The following is a 21486-nucleotide window of genomic DNA, read 5'->3' as shown; positions in this document are numbered from 1 at the left end:
CGGCATCAGATATAAAATGATGAAAATTGGTTGAAATTCAATATTCTTGAAAATTCTGAATTAAAAGTGAAAATTAGGTCGAAATTCCCTCAAATTATATGACGATTTAATCATTAAAGCACATAAACAAATGTTGGATTAAAACATTTTAAATGTGTGTTCAGTTTATCTGATTTCCAAAGAGAAACTTTGCGAACAAGGATAAAAAGGGGGCCTTGTAAAATCACATACAAGAACTTTTCTTTGTGTGGTTTTGAATGTTATGTGTGTCCTGCTTTTCATTAAATATATTGTGTCTCTTATCATTTGGGGCCATTTACGACAACGAACGACGACGACGATGACGATGATGAAAAAGGCATAAAATGGTATATAATTGACAGGAACCAAATGGATGGAGAATCTAACTCTTCTTGTAAAATATGGTGAATGAATTTTGGTTTTTGTGATTTTCACAGCCAACAACAAATTTATCCGTTGGGGAAAGGGAGACAAGAAAAACGTATGATGTGTGAGCAGCAAAATATGTGATAAGGGCTTTGGGTTGACCAAGCTGAATTAATTAAGATATTCAAATCAATGTATGGAGTTTGGGGCGATGTATGGTATGGATAGACGTTAAAAGCCTCAATCAATTATCAGCCAGAAGCAAAATGTGTGCATTTGTCAGATATTGTGTGAGGAAAAGTGTTGTTGTGATTTTTAATTAAGGTCGTTAAATGTTCGACGTCTGCTTTTATGAAATGAGCGTCATTATGAGCAGCAACAATTTTGATTTTGGTTAAATTTTGTACAAAGTTTTATACAATTTTGAGGAAAAATTTAAAAGTTATATGTCGTTTTGTCTGTAAAATTTCTTTGAGGAGTACAAAAATGTGAAATTTGTAAAAATATTTTAGCCCAATGCACATTTTACAATAAAAATTAAAAAATTTTTGGAATTTGATCAAAAAATAGTAAAAAAAATTATATTTGAGTTTATAAAATAAAAGACATACCTTTTTGATATCTCTAAAATTAATAAAAAATTGCTTACATTTATTAATTTAAAATTAAAATTTATTAATTAAAAAAAAATTTAAAATTATTAAAAAAATTTTAAAAATTAAAAATAAAATTTAAAATTATTAAAAACTAAAGATGTTTTTACAATATCCAAAATTTGATCTATTTTTTTTTGTTTTAAAATAATTAATTTTTATATTAATTATTTTTTTTTAAATTTTGGTCTTCCAAATCTAAGCTATGGAATGGAAAAGGATAATTTTATTTGAAATAATTTTTAAAAAAATCCGAAAAATTAATTTAAATTATTTAAAGTCTCAAATTTCATGTCAAACTAAAATTAAAATATTTAATACATAAAAAATATTTTTTAGGTGAATTATTGAGAAATTTGATAAAAAAATTAAAAGTGTGAAGTCAAATAATTTTTTTCTTTAAATTTTTTAATTGATTTTTCAGTACAACAGTTACAACCAATCATCAACTTTTCCCACTCGGTCATTTAAAACAAAAAAAAAAATCAATTTGTCTCATAAAAAATTTAATCAAATTTAATTGACAAAAAAATTTCTCTTGCATGCACACAACACACATTAAACACGAAATAACTGTCCATCCCCGATCAAATAATAAATTTATAACAAAATTCTGTCGCGTGTCATACGAAAAAAAAAATCGCAAAATTTTAATACAATTTCCCTGTAACTACATTTTTTTCCCATCCATTTTCAGGTATATCAAATTTCCGGTTTCTCTTTTACGAGGTGCAACAGCTGAAATAACATCATAAAATCGCATCCACATCGGTGTACTCTTTTTTTTCCGAGTTTTAATTATAAATGACGACATGACAATGATATAAAATTTTACAACATTTTCCTCTATTTTTGCGCAAAATATTACACAATAGCAAATAACAACAGCAGCCATCAACCGACGGAAATAAGGACCAGAAAACCCATAATTTGGAGTCCATTCATTCTTGTTTTTGGTCATACACAGACACTTTTATCGTGCGCCATTAAACGAAACGTGGAAAATTATTATTTTTGCTTAATATAATAATAAACCTGAGGATGCCCGTCGCACATTGTCAGTGAACTAAATTCTAATAAAAAAAAAATTCAATTCGAAATAGAGAGAAAAAATATTCTTTTTTCCGGCGAAATAAATGAAATTAAATACAAAGTGTTGAAAAAATAAAATTCTGTACAACTATCGTAAATTCCTTTTTTTTTTCTCTCTCACTCTCTCTCGGTTCGGGTAGGAAACAAGTTTTTTCGGAAGGATCTCTAACATAATTCTATTTGCATAATACGATTACTCGAAGCAGGCGCGTGTTCATGTGCATTGCATAGTTTCAAGCAAATAGAGAAAAAAAGAGAGAAAAGTGTGAAAAAAGGTGTATAAAATATAAAATGAATATATTAAATAATACAACAAGTATGATGACGAGACTTGTGTCGTCGACGACGTCGCACCTGTTGATGACGCTACACTTGTTCGCCTGGATATTTCTGCTGAGCAACAATGTTGGTCTCGGTAAGTACTTTCAACTTAACTCTTTTTTTACGTTTTTATTAGTAAAAGTGTTGATGACATGTGAATAGACACATGATTGTTACGGGGATTTCTTTTATTGTGCGTTTTGCGAAAGTTTTTAGTGTAAATGATGAAAAATAGTGGAACAGCTTTACGTGAAATGCGATCCGATTGTCTGTTTGGGCAATTGTTACAGTTGACATAGCAAAATATTTTTTTAGACGAGTAGCTTAACAGAGAAGCTTTAGTAAACTATTCCGAGAAAATTATTTAAAATTGTTAAAAAATTCAAATTATTAAATAAAAATGAATAAAAAAATAAAATTAATTAAAAAATATATTAATATGATTGCTAAATTAAATTTAAATTTTTTTTTTCAAAAATTTAAAAATATTTTATTTTGATAAAAAATATTTTTTAATTAAAAAAAAATTATTTAAATTAAAAATAAATTTTTAAAGTTCAATCAAAATAATTTTTATCATTAGGAAATTAATAAATGCTTTTTTAAAATATTGTGAAAAAATAAAAAGTTTAAATTAATTAAAAATTATAAATTTAATAATTTTTACAAGCATTTAAAAATATTTTTTTAATTATTAAAAAAATGAATTTAAATTAAATGATTATAGTTTTATTAAAATATAGGTAATTATTAATTTTTTTATTAATTTATTATTATTAATTCAAATGAAGAATTTTTATGGTAATTTTTGATAAAAAAAATTATTTTATTTTTATTTTAAATATTTTATGAGCTTTAAGATTGTTCAAAAAGTTTAATTTTTTTGTGAGTAAAAGCTTTCAAATAATATTTCAAAAAAAAAAAAAAAATTAATTTTTTTAAATCGAATTCTTTTTCAATGCATTAAAAACATGTGAAAATTTTCGAGTTCCTTGAACTTTTTTTTTCTTTTATCCAAAGCCACATTTTTTTGTCCTATTGTGCTCTTACTTCCACAAAAAAAAAATCTTTTTTTTCACAGCTTTTCTTCTTTTGTCATTTCCCTCTCGAGTATAGCTTTAAAATTTCCATTCTGCAACAATAAAGCGCGCCAAACATAAAAAAAACGCCTCACAAAAAGCAACGCAGAGTAGAAAAAACGTCAAACGGAAAGAATAAAAGACCAGAACCGGGAACGAATGTGTTTGTGTGTAATTTGTTAGACTGTTTATTTTATGTCATGCCAAACACTCCATAATATTTGCATAAATATGAATTTTTGGTTGTTTGCCGGGTGGCGGCGACATCATTTGGGCAACGTTTTTCTGCAATTTTCTGTTTGTTTTGCTACGTCTGAGTTTTTTTTTTGTTTGAATTCAAGTTTATTTTGTATAAAAGAAAGTTTTATTTGCTTAAATCTAATAATAAAAAAAAATTGTACATAAGAAAGTTCACCATTGGCGATTCCTACTTTTAGAGAAACTTCGCTGTATAGTTGACTCTGTTAATGGTCGAGAGTTCGATTGAGATTCACCGAATCTTGAGGAAATCGGTTTACGACATCTTCCTCTGTTGTCTTTTATCTCGCCTGGCCTGCAAAGCTGAGGAGTGTCAAAAATAAAGCGATTATCGACAGTTGTTGATCCAATTTCCGTCGTAGATCGTTCTGTTGAGATCGTGAGACGGGTAAAATTTTCGCCGTCATCTGATGGAAAGACTATATTATCGTTGACTGGTCTTTGATCTCTTATCACATTCGTCCGTGACGCTGTTCTGTTGTTTATTGTACTCTGCACGTCACTTGTTCTTCCCATTTTATGACTTTTGTTGATGCCATCGTTAATGGAAAGTGCTTTGGCTTGTATAAACACGAGAAAAGTGCACATAAAAGTCACTTTTTTAATCATTTTTTCTCGACTTTTGCGTGAATTCCCATTAAAAAAGCAGAAAACTTCCTTTGTTTACTTCTCGACAGTCAACGAACAACTAACTGACCCGTGTTACTGCAATGTTGAGTGATTAATTTCTTGTCGAACCGGTCGACAATCGATTTGTACGTCATTCTCGACTCGTTCTCGCGTGTTCACACACACAGCTGAGTTAAAACTTCGAACTTGTTAGTACCGTTTGTTGATCTTTTTTGTTTTTGTTTTGTTTTGATTACAAATTTTGTCGTTCCTCGTTCGTTCGTGTTAGTTGATTAACAGCGCAAATTTTTCAACGGATAGAAATACAAACAAAAACTCTCTTTAATTACGATTATTTTCGGGAAGCGAGAGAGTTGATTACGGTTTTAATAATTAGATTACGAGTTCCGTCTGCTGCGCTCGTAAAGTTGCTCATTCCGAAGTTTCTGCGAGACTAGAAGAGTCAATTAAAACTCAAATGAATATACATACATCAACTAATTGCTCTTCGTGTGGTATGCTAATTTGCTCTAAAGCACATATTTTACTATTTATTTACAAGTTTCTTGTGTTATTTACATAAATTGCAATATTTATAATTTATTTGAGTTATGACGAGTCAATAATAATGAAATTCCAACAACGTCATGTTATTTTTTGCATTCAAATCTTATCAGTTAACGTTATTTTAATAAATTTTGAGCTCTTATGACCTCATTTAATTCAAATTTTAATTTTTTTGTTTAAATTTTTCAATAATTTCTCGCTCTTGCTCGATTATGTAACTTTCTACATTTTCCATAGGCGTAAACTTGTCCCAGAGGACAGAAATTTTGTGCTGTAAGACTCGTTCTGTCACCAACAACGATCTCATTTGTCTTTTCTGGCTCCAAATAGGCAACTTGGTTTCTGTTATTCTGTCCAAAATTCTGAATTTCTTGATTTTTCATTCTTTCAAAGTCGTCGGGGAAATAAATCACATACGAATCGGGTTTTTGTTGGCGATATAACCACAGATTTGGGCGTGAATGGACGCCACGAGGATGTTGGACAAAGATGCAAATGACAAATATGACGAGAGAAATTATTGATTTCATGTTTGTCGGTTCAAGGTTTGGTCGATACTGAGGAGCAAATATTTTGTGAGATGTTTATTTTGCTCTCATTCTTCGTCAATATGGGCGTGTTTATGTTGTGGTTTTTGATTGACAAGTGGATTTCTCGGGTAAAGTACCGGCGTTTCTGAGAAATACTGCAAAAACCGGTTGGATTCTCGTTTTGAGTGTAATTGAATGACGTCAGATTGTAATAAATAAACATTTAAATATAGGAAACCTGTAAGTGAAGATATTAAAAAATTTTAAATAATTTAATAATAAATTAAAAAATAATTCTTTTTATCAAAAAAAAAAAAAAAAAAAAAAAAAAAATAAAAATAAAATAAAAAAAAAAAAAAAAAAATAAATAAATAAAAATATTTAAATAATAAATTAATATTTTATAAAAATATTTTAAATTGTTACTAAATAAAAAAGAAATTTTTTAACCTTTTAATTAAAAAAAAAATTTAAAGAAACTCATCAAATAAAAATTAATTTTAATTCACAATTCTAAAATATTTTTTTTTTTAATTTTAAAATTTGATCTAAGATTTTTTTTAAATGTTTGACTGAATTAAAATTTAAACACAAAAAATTTTAAATTTCAAAAGTTTCTGATAATTTTTTAAATTTTTAATTTAAATAATAAAACACTAAATTTTCAATATTTTAAAAAAAAAATTCAGTTAAAATATTTTTTCGTAATATTTGGCTTAAAAGATAAAATAATTATTATTTTATAAAAAAAAATTAAGCTTAAATCTTAAATATTTTTTTTTATCTAGCAAAAATTTAAAAAAAAATAGAGAAAAATAACATTTCAAGAATATTTTACATGAAATCGTTCATAAAATCGTATTTCAAATTCACTTCCACAGAACAATTTCCTCATAATCGTCGCTCGATCAATTTTCCGTAAAACAAAGCGAGAAGAGAAAAAAAATCCATTCAAATAAAAGCTCCTTTGTTTTTATGTTTATGACGCACTTTCTTCCAAGTACTCATCATCATCGCAACAAAAAATCTCCTGCTCCTCTTCTGTATTTGCACCCATAAAAACGTAAACATCTTAAATTTGGCTCCGTTTCATATAAAAATGCAAAAGTTATTGTTTCTACAGTTTCATTATTAGAAGAGATGTTACGCACCGTGGATCTTTGGCACACTTTACGCACGAATTCAATCATGCAAAACACTTGTGTTTGTGTGGCAACATCTTTCTCCATATCCCATTTATCGTTTTTTATTGTTATGGCAAATATTCTCATCGTATCGCATCGCTTTTTTTTATCGTATTGGAGAATATTGATTCCTGATTTTCAAGGAGACACCCGAGAATGGAACATATTGCTGCAATTATTATGCTTTGTGGCTTTGTCTTCTTTAGCTGGAGGCGCACACATGAAATCTCTGCGACAAAAAAAAAATCTCGAAAATTATTAAAAGTGCTTACGAACCGAAAAAAAATTCACATTTTCATCACAGTTTATAAAAATTATGTGAAGTGTGTGACAAAAAAAAAAAATCGGTGCAAAATGATTGAACAGAAAAAAAGTGGGTCAGATGACAAAAACACGCACACATTTTCCCATGTGGCTCGTTGAGTCAGTCATCGATGATTGTCAATAGACATTTTTTTTCGTTTTTGTGAAAGGATAAGCACTCTAATGCCATGCAATTTGTCTATTTTGGAGGCAGCAAAGCGACAATATTTCACACCTTCGTTCTCCATTCTCACTTTTCACTGTTAATTGCCTTCATTACCGGCACACTTGGCACAGTCTCAACTCTCGGCATCGATTCACTTGACACAAAGTGGCAGAAATGATAAAACGATAATACGTGATCTGGTCTCGTATTTTGTGTGCCTTTGCATGTGATACGGTTAACAATTCAGATCACATATCTTAAATTTAGTTTCACATAAAATGTCTATAAATCTAATAATATCTTTTGTGTCTGTGCAGGGAAAATTTTCAAATATTATCGAATAATATAGAACTTACCTCAATCCATTTTTCGTTTCTCGCTCTGTCTGTCTCTCGGTTTGTGGGTGAAGAAGACACATCTTGGCACATCACATTCGAATTCATCATATTTGTGTCTCGTCGTCGTTGTCAGGAAACGTGTGATAAGCATTATTATTAAGGAGAGAAGGCATTGTTGTCACAAATATATTGAGTTAGACACAATCCGGTTCATATTTTTCTTTGCCTCTGCTGACCGATTTAAATCCCTTCCTACAGAGTGATCCGCTTTTCGTGTCATTTTTCATCTCTATCAGATAAAGTTGTGGTAGAAAATATTATTTTGACGTCATTTTTGCTATCTTTTGTCAAAATTGTGAATTTTCTGTTCAAAATAATAAAATAAATAAATAAAAATAATTAAAAAAATAAAAAATAAAAAAAAAATTAATAAATAAAATAAAAATAAAATTAAATATAATTAATGAAAAATTATAAAAAAAATTGAATAAACAAATAAAAAAGTATGTATTTCATGTGCAAGACGAGAAATTACAAAAAAATAAAAATATTCAAAAACGTAGTAAAAAAAAATAAAAAAAAAATTTCTTCGTGAAAAATTAAGAAATTCAATATAAAGATTATTTTTGTGTAATAAATACCTAAATTAAAAAAAAAAATAATTTTTGATACAAAAAAAATAAATTTAATTTTTTTAATTTATAAAAATAAAAAAAAATAAAAATTAAATTATTCCAATTTTTTTTTCAATTTAAGATTTTTTGAAAATTTTTCCTTAACAAATTATTGTAAATTTCTAATTTTATCAAATTTTCACCAATACTTCATCAAATTTTCATTAAAAATTTAATCAGAACACTCTGTATCAATAATAAATGAGGAGAAAATATGGGGCAATGACATAATTTCTTCGAAAATTTTCTCTCGCAAAACAAGTGACGATCACATTTCCAACGAAAATGGGTGACAAAGGGGGACACAAAGCACAATTAATTTGATATAAAATTTCAATTGGACTAATAAATTGATTTTTTTAACGCTGGATATTCATAAAACACCCATAAAACTTTCGTATAATAAAAAATTATGCCATAAAATTCGTGCCATTTGCCATCGCTTTTCATGCAAGGATCGCAAAGCGCTGGATTAATAAAAGAAGAAAAAAAAACTGAAGTAGCGAAAATATCCAGGCAACAACGCGTAGTGGGAGAAAAGGCAGGCAGACGTGTATGAATAAATGGATCATAAAACGATATAAAAATATTGCGAGAGAAAAAAAACCTGTTTTACGGTCGATGGACTTTCCAACCATAAAGAGTTAGATTAATTAAAACTTTTATTATATGATTTATTTTATCATCCTTTTTTTCTTCGTGCAGCTTGTAACTCTTGTTTTTTTTCCTCTAAGCCGCACAAAAAGTTTGAGTTATTCAAAGTTGAAAAAAAAAAAGATTTTTTTTTATGTGTGTCGAGTTTTTTTTACAAACAACATTGAAGTCCATTGATAAGTTGCGCGCAAAAAAGTTGCATTAATAACAATTTTTTTCGCATGGAAGGTGTTAGTTTAGCGCAAAAGTTGGCAGGCAGCACATTGACGTTACACATTGAGTTGCCATGTCATTAACACCTCTCGCTCTCTTATCATCAAACATTAATTATCTTTAGAAAAGTAGAAATTAATGCTTTTCAAAGGAAACAGAAGTGCATCAAGAGTCAAGTCTTTGTTTCGAATGTAAAAAACGATACGAAGACTAGATTAATTATGAATAATTAAAAACGGAGGTTAAAAGAGATGACTTATTATGCGATCTGAGATAAGTAATTAAAGTTTAGAGAAAGAGGCTTTAGAATTGGCTGGTCATTAAACGGCATTGTGTGCGATGAAAAGACGTCGTGTTGACTTGTGTTTATGAAAGGTTTTGTCTGTTTTGTGAAGTTTTTATGATGAAAAGTTGGTTTTGTGATGAATTGAGTCTTTAACTTTATTCATAAATGGTTTAAAGTTTTATTTTTTCTCATTTATTTTAAAATAAAAAGGTTTTCTTTATTAAATAAATATGAAGGAAAAAAATTTTTTGATTGAAAGTCTTTAGAAAAAAAAATATCTAAATATTCATTAAAATTTCGTAAAAATTTAAAAAAATAAATTATTAACAAAAAATGATTTATTTTATACCAAAAATTAATTTAAACGGATTTTCAAGGTAAAAATATTTTTTTGTATTATTTTTTTATTTTATTTTTTATTTTATTTAAGTAAGAATAATTTTATTTAAATTATTTCAATAAAAAAATAATTTTTGGTATTTTTAATTTTATTTATTTTTAAAAATTATTTGATAAATAATTTTTTTTGAATTATTATTTTTATTGAAAAAAAATGTATTAACTAACTTTAAAAAAAAATAATTTATTTAATATTTATTTTTTTAAATATTTTATTTTAAAATATTATTTTATATTTAAAAAAAATTATTTACAGTCAAAAATTAAATATTTTTGCATTAAAATGTTCAAAATCATCCTTTTTTCATTCAAAACCTTCTTAAATCTGGTCATTTAACCTTATTTTCACCTGTTTCCTCCATCCTAAAAATACCTCAAAAAATCTGCTTAATTTCATTATTCAATGTTCCACATGACTACTTTAACATAAAACCATACTTAACTTTCACTTTTAACCACATTTACCCAGCGAGACAGAGACACAACACACACACAATGCTTCCTCAACCTTGACTTCCATCGTTGCAGAAAATATTTTTTTTGTTTTATTTTTTTTACCCTTCTCTGGTACATTTCTCCTGTTTTTTCGTACATTTATATAGATATCAATTTATTTAGTCTCTCTACGATTTTTTTTTTGTGCCTTGATGCTTCGCATTTCCGCAAGAATTCCCCATGAAAAAATTGTTTTTAAGTGATTTTTGTCTGAAAAGTATAAAAATAAATCACTCGTGTTCACTGGAATGAACACATTTATCAAAAAAAAAGAGCGAAAAAGTCAGAGAAAAAAGAGAGAGACATAAAAATATGCTTCACATGTGTGTTACATCATGCGGTCCATGCGAAAAAATAGGACAAATTTAGGTAGAAAAGAAAAGAAAAAAAAGTTGATATTGAAAACTGAACCAAACTAAGCATATCTTGTCCTTCTTTTTCTTATCTACTTTTTTTTTCTTGGGAAATTTACAAGAAATTGTCAGAAAAAAGCTTTAATAACAATATGTTGGATATTTGCGTGTTTGAGACAGAAGATAATGGCATCGTAATGTATCCCCTCGCCTCCCCCCTCAAAAAAAAAAAAAGGAAAAAATAGTTCAAAGAGAAAGTTTTGTTTAAATATTCAATTTTGATAAAAACTTGAAGTGAACTTGACTTGACGAAGAATGTGGCTGAAAATACTTTAAATGTTACCCAGTCTTCCCACTGTTGAGCACATGCTCATCGATCTTGTACGAAATTGGCATCGGTCGTGTTTTATCTTGTGCTTGGTGAGTTTGAAGGTTAACTTTTTTTTTATCTGCTATAAGTTGAGGGTCTTTGAATATCGTAGGACGTGAAAGTATGCGAAAAAGGAAAGAAATCGATGTTCACCTTTTTTTCCTCTTAACGAGAAAGGAGTGAGAAGTAACTTTGCGTTGAAAAAAAAAATAAATAAGAAAAAGACAAAAGAAAGGAAAAAAGGGATGAGAACAATATTAATTTTAAATAAAAGAGATAATAGCTCACTGATCTTTCGCTCCTTCCTCCCTCTTTTACTTTGCGTACTTAGCTCTGATTGATTTTTCGAGAAGTAATGAAAAAGGTAACAGTCGTGTGATATCGTGATTGATGATGTCTGGCTTCTCAGTTCAGCAGATGTTCAATCTTTTATGTTTTTTGTTCCTTTTTTTTATTAACACTTTACGACAAAAAGAAACAAAAAGTCATCAAAAGCACAAGGCGTCTCCATTTTCAGACTGTTAACGTGTTTCTTCAAGCTGTTGAGTTGTTGAACTTCAAAATTAAAGAAAATTTATCCAAAACGTTCCTTTAAATGATTTTAAAGTTGAAATAATTACTTATTGAATGTCAGTCTGACATTTGAAAATTATTTCTGATTAAATTCTATCGAAAATTTAAATTATTTAGTAACATTTACTGAGAATTTTAGTTTTAGACATATTGATTGGTTTCGATAAAATGTCAATTAAAATAATTAGATGTTGTCAAGTAACAGTAAAGTTTTCAAATTTTTCTGAAAAATAAATTATTTGAAATATATTTGATTTATTTTTAAGGTTTTTCTCAAGAATAGTGCGTCTAATAATAAAAAAACGTTAATTTTTAATTTTTGTTTAACAAAAAGCTTTTTTATAAATTCTAATTAATTAATTTAATTTTAATAATTCATTATTTGAAAAAAAAATTATTAAAAAATAAATAATAAAATAATTAATTATTAATTAATATAATAAATTAAATTAACTTCAATAATTAATTAAACTTTAAAAAAATTAAAAAAAGTTAATTAAAAAAATCAAATGAATTTAATAAATATCACAATAAAATTAAAAATAATATTAAATTTATTAATTGATTGATTTATTAAATAATAAATTTTTGAATAATTTTTAAATATATTTTTATTAAATATAAAATTTAAAAGAAAAAAAAATAAATAAGTAAAAAACCTTGAGGTACAAAATAAATAATTTTTAATAATTAAAAAAAATAATTTTTTAAAATTAAAATTTAATTTTTTAAAATTTTAATTAATTTAATTTTAATTAAAATTTAATTTAAAATTAATTAAAAAAAATTAATTAATAAAAAAAATAATTAAAAAAAATAAATTAATTTAAAAAAAATTAATGTTTGTAAATTTTATCAGTATTTCTTCAATTAATTTAATTTTATTCGTTCATAACTCTTTAAAACCACGTTTTCACACAAATTCTCAAGAATTGAACTTTAACTTCTCACCTCATATTCACCTGAAAACAATCATCCCGTCAAGTGGTTTCACTCAAAGCTCAAAACCTGACGTGGTTAATTACATTTCACACATTCCCATTGTCTGTCTGGGTACTTTGTGTACATGCGTTTTGTTTATTTTGCCATTATCATCTATTGTTATATGATGGAAGCACGTCAATGTGTCATAGACATTTTGAAGTTTTTGTTATGAAATAAAACGAAATTGCTTATTTTTGCTTCGCTATAATGGCTCGTCAACTCAGACACACAACACATGACCGATGAGCTGAAAAAAAATTACATATCCAATACAATGGCAGGTGATATCTAGTTCATTGCCTATTATGTGAATGACATTGGTTGCAATAGAAAATGACATTATCTTATTTACTCGTTTCTCTGGTTCTCTCTCTGAAGCACATTATAATGGAAATCGTTATTATTATCCAACATTGCATTTGAAAAGGGATAATAATATTAATATACCGACACGAATGCACGACGATGATGTCAATGAATGCATTGTAACAGGGCATGGCAAGCAGATATGAATGAATGTCTTCTCGTCTTCGGGCAATAAAAAGCTGTAGATGGATATATTCACACTCCATGTGCGACGCAATACAAATTGCCGTAATGTGTAATAACGAAACGACATAAATAGGTTCTCGACCCGATCCTTGCCGACGACACAAAGGATGTGCAAATGTTATGTAAGAGTCTTTTATTTATCTTGCATTGTGTCGTTTTCGATAGAAAAGCTATTAAAGGACGAGATAAATGCTAATAACGCTCAACTTGAGACAATTGATGAACTTTTCCGAGTTTAATGTACTACTTTGGCCTTTTTCGAGACCAAAAGTTTCAAGTTTTTTCCATCGACTTTCGACACCCAGCTCTTCCTCCGAAAACCAACAACAAGAAAAAACTTTTGCAATAACACAAGACAATAAATTCCGAGTTGGTTCGTTCGTTCCTCTCTCGAGTCTCCGCCATACATTATTGAGAATAATGGGACAATAAATAGTAGAATTTGCTTTTAATATTCTTCTAGTTGACCCTTGATTGGCCACATTTATTAGTTTTAATGTTTGGATTATGGTCTCATTTTTTAACAGTTTATAGAAATAAATAACAACAAACATGATAAATTTACTTATTATAACGCAAACAGAAGAGTGTTAGAAAATTGGTCAGAAAACTTTTCTTCCTTTTAAGAGATAGGAGGGAAGCAAGTTCATAAATAAAAGAAATGAGAGTTACATAAACAATAATACATATTAGGAATTATGTTGGGTCAGACATAACGGGATTATGATGAAAATTAGACCAATGGGAAACAAATTTGGGAAATAAATTTTTTGAGAAATTATTGTGAAAATTCAGAAATAAACAATTATTTAAAAAACATATTTTAAGAAATTTATTTCGGATTTTTCAGGTAAAAATTTATTTGTTTTTTAATTAATGCAGTTGAGCATTAATTAAATATTTAAAAAATTTGTGAATTTATTAAAATCTGTTTAATATTTATTTTTTTTAAATTTAAATAAATTATCTTCAATAAACAAAATTACATGAAATTCATAAATTTAATTATTTCTCAGAAATTTAATTAAAATGATTTATTTATTTGAAAAAGATGAATAAAAAAATAAATTTAAAAAAAAACCTTTCAAATTTTTTTGCAAATGTTAAAGTGATTTTTTTTAATAATTTAAAATCTTTTAATTTTTATTAAATATTTTTTATTTAATTTATTTTTTATTAAATTAATTATATTTTATATTTTTTATTATATTAAATTAAATTAATTTATTAAATTTATATTTAATTTTTATAAAAAAATTTAATTTTAATTTTATTTAATAAAATTTTTTTTAAATCATTTATTTTTCAATTTTATTTAAAAAAAATTAAAAATTTCAAATACTACAAATGTTAATAATTAATTGAAAATTAATTTATAATTATAATTAATTTAAATTTAGTAATTTAATTAATATTAATAATAATGGATTTTAATAATTAAAAAAAATAAATTATAATAATTTTTTTTCAGTTTTATTAAAATTACTAAAATTTTTCTAAATTAGGCAGAAATTGATGATTTTTACTAAATTTTTGAAATATTAAAATATTTGCTTTAATTAGTCTAAAAATAACATTCATCAAGTATTTACCAATATATGAATAAAAAATATATTGAAAATTAATTCCATTCCATCGCTTTAAGGCATAAAATCAAATCAAAATCGTCCCAAAAGTCTTCAATCCTCTTAAATATTCATAACTGAAGGTCGTTTTGCCAACGCACATGTACAAAACTATCAAATTGGCTTCCTTTTTCCATTCAATAGATTGATTAAGTCACACATCATCGGTTAACCTTCGCCTCATTTTCCTATTTTACCCATATTTTCTATCATCTCTTCTGCCTCATTTGTACGGAGAAAATAATCCGAAAATTAATTCCATAATAATTTCTCCATAAACCACAATATTAATCAAATCCCCAAACAAACAGACACACACACACACGAGCAACGAAGCAACGGAGATAAGATCAAAGACAAGTAATAGAAAAAAGTCATAATTTTCCTCTACAACATTTGTCTCTGCATGGCTCGTGTATTTTTGCTGATGGAGTTACAAAATAATTCTACGGGACAAAAAATGATGGAAATTTTTTTGCCATTTCTCACATGGAAGAAGAATGAAATAACCACATATTTATGGCTTCATTGTTTCATTCATAAGTCATCATCATACACCATCGGGTTCGGTACCCGAGATGCGAAAGATACCGAGAAATATTCTCACACAACATAAAAATATAGAGAAATATGTTTTTCCATTATTTCGGTCAAACGTATTCATTCCTCTTTTATTTTTTTTTCTCGTATCTGTTCAACGACGACTGCTGCAAAAATGACTTACGGAACGAGGAAGCAGATGATTCACATGAGAAAAATAAATTCAGATTTATATAAAAATGAGCTTCCATTTGGATATGAATGTTAATATGTGTCGCAAAATATCTTTTTCTTTGTCTTTCTGTTGCGGCCCAGATAAAAAAGGTGGGAAAAGAAGATTTTTATGAAAAATGTATGGATACCTTGTATGTGGTTTGGTTTTTATTTCATTGCACGACGAACATCAGTCTCACCAACACTTTAGGGTAATGGAAATGTGGTTTCTAAAATTATATCAATTGTTGTTTGTGGTTTGCGTTGTTTTAATTGTCGGGAAAAATTTCAACAATTATTTTTTCAATTTTTATCGAAAATTCGTCTCCATAGTTACTTGCTGCTGGAAAGTTATGAGTGTTCATGTGAAATATTATGAGAATCCCAGGACAGGATGATCAACATTAATGTCACGTTTTTAATAAAAATCCACACAGAAATGCATTATTCATAGCTACTGTCCTCGTTCTCGGATTCGTCCTTCTGAGTAAAGGCAAACAAACAAAAAATTGCAGCAACAATCGTAATCGTGAAATGAGAAAAATAGTAAAAAAATGTAACAAAAAAAAAAATACAATGACACAGTGTGATGGCACTTTTTATTGCAATTTTTCAGTTTTTTTTTCATTTGGGAGTGAAATAAATCAAAAATCGATGATTAAATTTTTGTTCTGTGAATAATATTTCCGAAAAAATTTAATAAAAAATGAAAGCAGATCAGAAGTTGAAAAAAAGAAAGTTTTTGATAAGAGGATTTTTCACTCATTTTTTTTTTGTTCAGAAAACTAACTTTCGATTAATTATTTAAAAAAAATACTTCAAATTAAAAAAATTATTTTGAAAATTTATTTTTTCATTTTTTGTTGAAAGAAATTTTTAGAGCGATTTTTAATTCAATTAATTAATTAATTTTTAAAAATTAAATAAAAAAAAATAAATAAATAAATAAATAGATAAATATGTAAAAATAAATAAAAAAGTAATTAAATTAATTAAAAAAAATAAATTGAATAAAAAATTTATTTTTATTATTTTAAAAACTCTTTAAAATTATTTAAAAGTAATTTTTTATCTTCAAAATAATAAAATAGAAAAAAAAATATTTTTTGCCTGAAAAAATTTTTAATTTTCATTCAAAAAAAACTGAAATTGCATATTTCAAAAAAAAAAATTAAATTAAAAAAATTATTTTAATTATTTTAAAATTATTTAAAAGTAATTTTTTATCTTCAAAATAATAAAATATAAAAAAAAATATTTTTTTTTATTTTTTGCCTGAAAAAAAATTTAATTTTCATTCAAAAAAACTAAAATTGCATATTTCGTTCTCTATGAAACACAAAAACACTCATCCTAAACAACATTAATTGACCGCAAGCCATACCTACCATTCCACTGTTGATTCAATAAATCATTTGCTTTATAACTGCAACCACCCTCCAAATAAATTTTGACAAATCACACCACTATCGGCAATCGACTCCAATTGTTTGGCGAAACTACTGAAAAATACAATAAAAAAAAGTGAAAAACAAAACAAATTTATTGTTTTGAATTTGTTTTTGTTCTCAATTTCCTAACATAAACATTATTATTATTACATATGAGAGCATTTTCCGGTGACACATGACAATAAAATTTCTGTTTTATATCAAAAACCACGTCGAGTTCGGTCAACAGAAACAACTACGAGCGACAAAAAATTCCGCTTGTACAATAATTTTTGTTGAGTTTTACACTTGGTTGCATTTTAAACATTTTCCAATTCAATTTTTTTTGTCCTGTTGTTTGTACATTTTAGCGATCGCTTGCTATTTGTCAACACTAAAACCGCAGCAATAAAATTTCCGAAACTAAATATAAACCAATATTATAGCTTTTTTGTGTTGTTTAATAATTTTTTTTTGTGGTGCAATGTCACTGCACTATGATCGTTGTCATCATCAGAGACTCCATATATACCTTGACTCTCGTTCGTGTTTGTTCACTAAAATTTGTAAATAAATATTGTGGCATTGCACTGGCATGATGACAAAAGTAAATATGTACAGAGCAAAATTCAATTCAAAATATCATTATTATTACGGGTTTGGTTTTTCGAGGTATCTTCCGTGCAAATAATAATCATAAAATACTTTTCTCCGGGAGGAGGGATGATAAACACACACACAAAAAAAATGGGAAAAGTCGTAAAATACCTGAACACATAAACTTATTATTGTTATTATTATTGACACATACGACGAGAAAGCTGGCACGGTACTTGGGATGTCAAAAATTGGCAGTAAACGGATTTTTCTCACTTCATATATTCAATTGTTCTGCAGTGATATTTTTTTCCAGGTCGCTTTTTTTATCATCATCATTGTCGTTTGTATGAAAATGATTTATGAGTGTGTCGAAGTTCCTGAAAAAAATAAAAAAAAATTTTAGATGACTTGTCAATATTTTTTTTGTAGAAGTAAAAATTAAATTTTCGCAAAAAAAAATGACTTAATTTGGACAAATTCACTTAAAATTTGCCAAATTTTGACTCACCTCATCAACGTGAATGACAGCAATTTATTTTGCGGATTTTGTGGTAATGCAATGAGTTATTTTATTACCTACTTCAATTTCACGTGCGATGAAAAATTGCATGTGATTGTTGTGTGGCTTGCCATAAATAAGTTACCTCGTCTACTACTGATCGACATCATACGTTGAGGGAAAAAAACGTAAAACAAAACTTTTCATCAGCTTTTATGTTTATGAAAATCATTTCTTTGGGGAATTTTCCAAAACAAAAATGTTTTCCCTTCGACTTTGTGTTTTTAAATTGAATAAAACGAAGAAAAATTTGAGGGAAAAGTTTATGATTTGATTTTTTTTCTTCTTTTTTTGTTGATGATGATGATGAATTTTTTTTTCTCTGAATTTTCGACAAATTGAACAAATTTATTGGATTATTTCGAAACAAAGAAGACGCATTTGTAGAATTTTTTGATAGTCAATTAATCGATTTTTGAATGAAGTTGAAAAAAAATTGTTTGATATTTTGTTTTAAAATTAATAGATTTTTGCAAAAAAAAAAAAAAAAAATAAATAAAAATAAAACTAATAATAATTAAATAATTTTAATTAAAATTTAATTAAAATTAAATAAAAAATTATATTTAAATAAATTTAAAAATATTAATTTTTTTTATTAAATTATTTTTAAATAATTTTTTGAAAAAAAAAAATATTTTCATTAATTAAAAAATGTTGTTCTAATAAAATAAATATTTTTTACATCTTCAATTAAATTTATATTTGCTCAATTTATTTTAACTGGCATTTGAATCAACCAATTATTTGTCTTTTTTATAAAAATAAATTTCTTCAACAACCATCTTTCTTTGTTGACTTTATAAATTCTCGATAAATTCAGTTTAATTCCAACAATTCTTCAAGAAACATCATTTAAACAAAATTTAAAAATGCGTTTTCTTCACATTTTTGTAATTTTTGTCATATTTTTGGCAACTTTAATTCAAGGACTGCCTCAAGAGCAACGAAGACTGAATGGAGTCTTATTCAGAGCCCGCAAGAATTGCCCACAAGGTCAAGTAGCTCAACGAGTACATGATGGATCAACCAAATGTGTTCAACTGCATCGTCAAGGTTAATTTAAAAAAACCTTAAATGACATCATCAGCACTGTTTCGTCGAAAATATTCCAGAAAATTCCATAGAAACGAAAGCAATTAATATAAATTTATTACTTTTATGACTTCCTTACGTTTTAATTGAATTCAAGATTTCAGTAAGTCATCAGCTTTCGTTTATTCAAGATGCGTCTCTTACAAATTTTATTCATTTTTGCGATTTTGTTCGGTTTAACGGTTGCTGGACAATATAATAAGAGGGTCATACATTCACCAAAAAGCTGTCCTGAGGGTCAAGTATTGCAGAGATTGCGAGATGGAACAACAAAATGCATGGCGATTCGACGTTCAGGCTAATTGATGTCTAAAGTAGTGAAAAAATAGATGAAAAATCAATAAAAATTTGAAGTTCATTGAACTCAAATCTAATTTCTTTAAAAATAATTTTTCTTTAAAAAAAAAATAAAAAAAAACGAAAAAAATGTAATTACCCAATTCAAGCGAAAAATAGCAAGCGCACGTCAGCGAATGACGTATAGACTGAAAAACAACCCAATTTGGTTTGCTGCTTCTCAGTTGCAACGCCAATAGCAACACTATAGTGGTTTCTGTGTCCATGCATAAATTCAAGTGAATATTTGGCAAACGCACACATTGCGGCAGGCAGACAAAAAAAAGTAAAAATGAAAAGAAAACAGAATGAAAAGTTTTCTCTTAGAACACTTTTTGTTGGCTCTTCTTTCGTAGTGTGAATGTGTTTTTTTTATTTTTGTGAGGGATGAGTACCTCATTATTATCGTACACTCCTCGAGATTAAACATTAAACCAGGTCAAGTACATATTTTGTTTTTATTTTCATCACAAATGAATCTTTTCAAAGAAATTTTTTGCGTTCCTTTCCCAAAAATAAAAAAAAAAATATGTATAGTAATTAGTTTCTCTCGTTTTTTTCGGTCGTCGTGTTTTTTTTTGTTTTTGAAGAAGCAGCACAAAAAATACATTAATGAAAGTATTCAAAAAATTCGTTCCTTTTTTAATGAATATTTTTCTTGCCTCATCTCGTCAGATTTTAGTTGCTTTGCTGCTTTATTCAAATATTTGTTTCCACAGAAAAATAAAAGTTTATTTAACGCGAAACTTTGTTTTTGTTTTCGCGAACATATTTAGCTACAAAGAATGAAAAGAAAACGCGAAGAATGGAAGGTATTTTGACGTTAACGATGAATTTCATCGTATTTAGTAGCAAACTTTTTCAAATTATTTTAAATATAAAAAAAATCATCAAAGCGATATGTCAGTTAACTTTTGTTTCTGCTTTTTTTGTACTTTTTTTTTTGCTTTGTTTTGTTCTGGCGACGTGCTGTGACGCTAATAACGCACGTTTGTTCGATGGATTTCGCATTAAAAACTGTGAAAAGTGAAAATTTCTCGAACAAATTGGTTTTTATTAAATTTATCGAGCTAAAATTGTCAATAGCTTTCAAAAATTTATATGAAATATTTTTTTTTATCACTTTTGAATCATTTTTTTAACAAAAATTTGCTAATTTTTTTATTTTTATAAAATTTTTTAATATTTTTTTAAGCAAAATTTGAATTTTAAGCTTAACTTTAGGGTTTTAAAAAATTTAAATATTATTTTTAATTAAAGAAATAATAATTTAATAAATTATTAAATAAATAATTAATTAAATAAATTATTTTAATTTATTTATAAAAAAAAATAATTTATTAAAATTTAATTTAAATTTATTTAAAATTATTTTTTTTTAAATTTTCCATATCGCAAAACGTAAAATCCTCACACTTCACGTAAAAAAACTAAATTTAATCGTAAATCATTTTCAGATGGCATGGCATGGCATCTATTCTCTAATTTTTTTTTCTCTCTCTTTTCTCATTGGAAATATTTTTTTTTTCGCCTCGTCGTTGTCCAATGCAGGCAACACATAAAAATATAAAATAAAAATAAAGTCATTTAGAAATAATAATACCGAAGAAGAAGCAAAAAAATAAAAAATAAAGAGTTTTACTGCAAAATAATAAATTGTCATCCGGATCGTGTGTCGCTTTTTTCCTCTGTTTTTCGTGCACAAATTCTAAGCCATACGTCTAAGTTGGTGCGTGTTACAAATAAGGCACGATTGCACCTGGTGCTAAGCAGTTTTTTCTCCTTATTCTTTCACTTCGCATGTTTGCCAGTGTCAAGTACAGATAAAAATTGGATCAAGCCGTTTTTTTTTGTCGTTCGTTTGCTGAAAATTGAACGATTATGAAGTGATTTATGCTGAAAATCCTGAAGGAGAAAATTTAAATTACGATTTGACTCAAAAACAGACAAATTAATGAACGAATGTTGAATATTTTATCAGACAGAAAAACAAAAGAGAACGATGTAAATATTTTTCTGCACACATAAAATGTTAAATTAATTTGTTT

The 21486-nt window shown here is 26.6% G+C and overlaps 1 protein-coding gene across 1 annotated transcript in view; it reads left to right on the top strand.

Annotated features, from left to right (window-relative positions):
* LOC134838379 (neural cell adhesion molecule 2-like) overlaps positions 1-21486 on the top strand; it is an 85220-nt gene that overhangs the window by 24527 nt on the left and 39207 nt on the right. The window contains exon 2 of the mRNA XM_063853896.1: positions 1738-2547. Coding sequence (XP_063709966.1) covers positions 2424-2547 — 124 coding nt within the window. The 5' untranslated portion in view covers positions 1738-2423. The remainder of the gene's footprint in view (positions 1-1737; positions 2548-21486) is intronic.

Source organism: Culicoides brevitarsis, chromosome 1 (assembly GCF_036172545.1).
Source record: "Culicoides brevitarsis isolate CSIRO-B50_1 chromosome 1, AGI_CSIRO_Cbre_v1, whole genome shotgun sequence".
NCBI lineage: Eukaryota > Metazoa > Arthropoda > Insecta > Diptera > Ceratopogonidae > Culicoides > Culicoides brevitarsis.
This window is presented reverse-complemented; position numbering and strand designations above follow the sequence as displayed.